Raw genomic sequence first — 4,585 nt, 5'->3', positions numbered from 1 at the left:
GGATGTTTATATTAGAAGTTAATGGCAGAACCAGGACTAGCACACAGACCTTACTCCTGACTTTTCTTTTAATGTCTGACCCAATTTAAACAAAGGCGGGAGGGGGAGCAATAACAACTTTCTGAATCATGAATCATGCTGGCTCTTTCATGTAGTTACTAGTCTCTCTGAAAGTTAACTAGAAAGATTTATAAATAACCCAACTAGATCTGAGCTCTTCAAAGATAACTTTATTACACACATCTAATAAAAATTCAGAAGGAAAGATCCTACATTTTACATCCAAGGATAGTCTAATTTTATCTACATGAATTCAACATTTGCATAGCCCTTCTGAAGTACACCCTAATTTAATATCTTTCTACACTGACATCTACCATCCTCAGATGTGTGAAAGCGTTTGCCTGTACATCTGCAAAGCAGATCATGTTCGGTAATAAAACCCATACGACATGTGCCTGGGATGTGACTGGACAGGAAGGCAGGGGCAGATCATTATTCCAGTTCCATGCCAACTTTCGATTTTATACTGAAGGCAGTGGGGAGCCACAGAAATATTTTAAGCAGAAAAATGACAAAGATCAGATCTGTATTACAGGAAGACTATTTTGATAATAATATGAAAGATAGATTAGAAGACAGACAAGTTGGGAGGAAAAAGACCTTAGGCTGGTGAAGAAATTCAAGTGAGAAATGATGAGGGACTGAACAAAGCAATGATGGAAGAAACTGGAGAAGTGAGGATGGATTTAAGCAATACTGAACTGCGGTCCTGGCTTCATAATAAGAAAAAAAAAAGCATTAAAACTTCACTTAGGCTCATACTGGCTACATACAGTGAGTAAACCTTCAAAGTTTATTTAAACTCTTAATAGAAAACAAATGAACTACTTCCCTAACACTACCTTCAGGCTGTTAAGATAGAAACCGAAGAACACAAAAATTGTTCCTTAGGTTCTTGGAGCAACCAAGTGTCTAAAGGTATTTTGGCTAAAACAAAGCCCATTTTCAATTACCACAGCTGGCATCCTAATATATTACCATGAAAGGGAAAGACAGGAAATGAATCAATAAACCTCAGGCACATGCTCAGCCTGTAAAGACATAGCATATCAAGGAGCAGAAATCTGAAAACAAAGGCCGTGGGTAATTTAATTACCAGGCCGGAATCTGCTGACTGCCGGTTTAATTGTTTGAACAGTGCCCAAATTGTCTGATGAGGTGACCACCCTAAGATTTCTGCACCACTTACTACACGTGACCACATGAACAAATATGAGAAATAGTTCTAAAGAGTGTAGGGCTCCTGAATAACTTTTATTAATCATACCTATGGTTCCAAAGGAAAAATGTAAAGTCAAAACCTCATCGTATTTACAAATAACCCAAGGCTCTTTTTAGCAAATTCATTTGCCATTACATATTCCACGTGGCCAGACCAAGAAAACAATATCCTTCAGAGATGAGCACCAACTGCTATATAAGAACTGGAAAACAAAAGTTACCCAGATTAAATGTGTATTGTTCTTATTTACCATTATACTCTGAAAAGGTTGTGTTAAGGGAGGGGTGGGAGTTGGAAGAAAGAAAGTAACTGTAGGATAGTAACTACCAGTAAGTACTCAAAAACTGCTCAGTACACTAGAGCAAGCCAATTTTCTGCCTAGATTCAGTTAGTATTCCCTCATTTGTGTTTATCTCCCAAAGAGTAAATCAACAGAAAACTCCTTTCAAAAACTGAACAAAGAAGTACCTCAGAGTACTTAACCTGGCAGTGTGTTCTCCTGGTGACTTCACTGAGTAAATAAGGTCCATAAGGCCAAAGTAGACTATTACACCATTCATTCAACCGGTATTTATAAAATGCTTTGTATTGTGCTAAGTCCTCAGCAGAAGCTTACAATCTATTAGAGATAAAAGATACACGTGGAGACTTTGAATAACAACAAAAGGCAGTATGTAGATAAATTCTAAAATGAGTCACGCAAGAATGAGAACTACAATGCTCTCATAAGAGGAAATGAACATGGACAGAATTAATTGAGAAAGATTTTATTGAAGAGATGGAACTTCAGCTAGAACTTTTTTAAAGGCAGGATTTGAATATGTAAAGAGCGAAGGGCTTCTTAGGGCTCCAGATGAACATAGAGCAGAGATTTTGAATCAGAAATTTACATGTTCTATTTTGAGAACCAATATGGAGATCAGTTTAGTTATGGGTTTTGTGGGAGATAATTAGATTTGGACATTAGATTTGGTAAGAAGTTCACTGGCCAGTTTCCGAAATACTAAAGACAGAAGCCCAAATGCTTCATACTTCCCTTATAGACAAGAAGGAAATAAAGGACCAAGCTACATATTACATCAAGAGGAATAGTTATACCACTGTAGTGGACAAAACTGTTAAATGCTTGCCCTGTTGCTAGTCTTTAATGATAACATATTAAATTAATGATATCCATCAAGATTTAATTCAATTAAATGACATGCTTAAGGAGATGAGGGGAGAGCAGAAAGTCCTTCAAGCAGAAGAAAGAGAAATGTGCAAAGATGCAGCTTGTTAAGTTCAAAGAACTTTAAGAAGGCATATAACCAATTAGTATACAAAGGTAGAGTCCGGCTTCAAACTTGGTTATGCCACTTACTTGCTCTGTGACCCTGGGCAAATTGTTTAATCTCTTTGTCCCTCAGTTTCCTGTATTGTAAAACAGATATATTAATAGTACCTATCTTATAAGGTTTTTGAGAGGATTAATGACATAGTATACATACAGACTTAGCACAATGCCTGACACATGGTAAAGTGTTCAAGAAATGATAACCTTTATTGGTTTTGTTTGTTTCTGAGACAGAGTCTTGCTCTGTTGCCTGGACTGGAGCGCAATGGCATCATCCTAACGGCAATCTCAAACTCCTGGACTCAAGCGATCCTCCTGCCTCAGCTTGCCGTGTAGCTGGGACTACAGGCGTGCACCACCCCACGATTAATTTCTTTCTATTTTTAGTAGAGATGGGGTCTCGCTCTTGCTCAGGCTGGTCTCGAACTCCTGAGCTCAAACAATCTGCCCCCCTCGGCCTCCCAGAGTGCTAGGATTACAGGCGTGAGCCACTGCGCTCGGCCTATACATCCTTTCTTCAGGTTTTTGCTCAAATAAGTATCAGAGAGGCTTTTCCTGACCGCCTTTTATAAAGGAACAAATCTTTACCACATCCTGGCCTCCCTATCCCCATGATATTCCTTATTTGTCTCTGAAACTCTGACATAGCACATTTTCTTTTAATCCTCCCAACCTAAAACACTCTCACCGAAATACAAGCTCCATGAAGGCAAAGACTTTGTTCATTGATGTGTTCTTAGCGCCTAGAACCATGTCTGACACATGACAGGCCCTCAATAAATAACGTATTGCTTTGATAGAAATAAAATAATTTAACAAAAGTAGGCCATGAAGCAGTAGCATTATTAGACTATTCATGTGTGAGGATAATATGATAGCATCTTCAGAATTACAAGGAAACAACAGAAATATAAGGTCTTCAGAGGTTTCACTTAGAGACCCCTTTCTGAAAGTAGAAAAGATATTTGCCAAAGGGGGAAGAAAAGATCCTCCCCTACGTGGACTACCGTTTTCCCATTTTATCCTAAGTAGGTAATCTAACCCTCTCACCACCTTAATTAACAGATAAAATCTACTTCTTGTTCTCCTCTTTCACAAACAAAGAATTAGCTTTCTCTGAATTAATTCAATCTCATTGAAATTTCTTAATACAATGATTGACTTCACAGAAATTCATCCTGAAAGAAACAGAAAATGAGGGAACAAATCGCAGCCTGCCAAAATCCTCACATTAATAGAATTCAGTTGGGTATGGTTATGGCCAAGATCGGAATAGCTGATGCTTCCCTCTCTCCCTTCACTGTAGCCTAGCTACAGCTGCAGCTGCCAGACATGGGAGCAGCTCGCTGCTCACATACAGAATGTCAGCTTTGAACCATAACTAAAGGCAGGCTGCCAATAATCAGCAGGAGATAGCTGAAATTTAAAATAGAAGTTAACAGGGAAACTGGACTGCTTCTCAGAAACTTGCCTATTTGATTAAGGCTTACTATGCTTATATTTCCAAACGTGAAGTTTAAAGACGATTTGCTTAATCATCTCTGAAAAATCCATTCCATTCAGCAAATGTATGTTCAGAAACTCAAATTTATTTCCTGAGATTTGCAGACATCAACTTTTTAGACCCAGAAAACTGACTGGGAACTCCTCTAGAGTAATGGTCAAGTTATTCATTTTTTTTTTCTTTTAAATCCCCAGCACTAGCCACAGTACCAAGTACACAGCACTGACTAAACTCACACCACCCCCTCATTCTTAGAAGACACTGAGGTTCAGAAACATTATGTGGCTCACCCAAGGATGTTTATATTAGAAGTTAATGGCAGAACCAGGACTAGCACACAGACCTTACTCCTGACTTTTCTTTTAATGTCTGACCCAATTTAAACAAAGGCGGGAGGGGGAGCAATAACAACTTTCTGAATCATGAATCATGCTGGCTCTTTCATGTAGTTACTAGTCTCTCT

At 38.4% G+C, this 4,585-nt stretch overlaps 1 protein-coding gene across 1 annotated transcript in view; it reads right to left on the bottom strand.

Moving 5' to 3' along the window:
- SIK2 (salt-inducible kinase 2) overlaps positions 1–4,585 on the bottom strand; it is a 140,773-nt gene that overhangs the window by 93,707 nt on the left and 42,481 nt on the right. The window contains exon 4 of the mRNA XM_012659203.1: positions 3,661–3,702. Coding sequence (XP_012514657.1) covers positions 3,661–3,702 — 42 coding nt within the window. The remainder of the gene's footprint in view (positions 1–3,660; positions 3,703–4,585) is intronic.

The sequence above is a fragment of the Propithecus coquereli genome, unplaced genomic scaffold (genome assembly GCF_000956105.1).
Source record: "Propithecus coquereli isolate 6110/MARCELLA unplaced genomic scaffold, Pcoq_1.0 Scaffold6, whole genome shotgun sequence".
Classification (NCBI taxonomy): Eukaryota; Metazoa; Chordata; class Mammalia; order Primates; family Indriidae; genus Propithecus; species Propithecus coquereli.
Note: the sequence above shows the minus strand (reverse complement) of the source record. Positions and strands in the feature narration are given on the sequence as shown.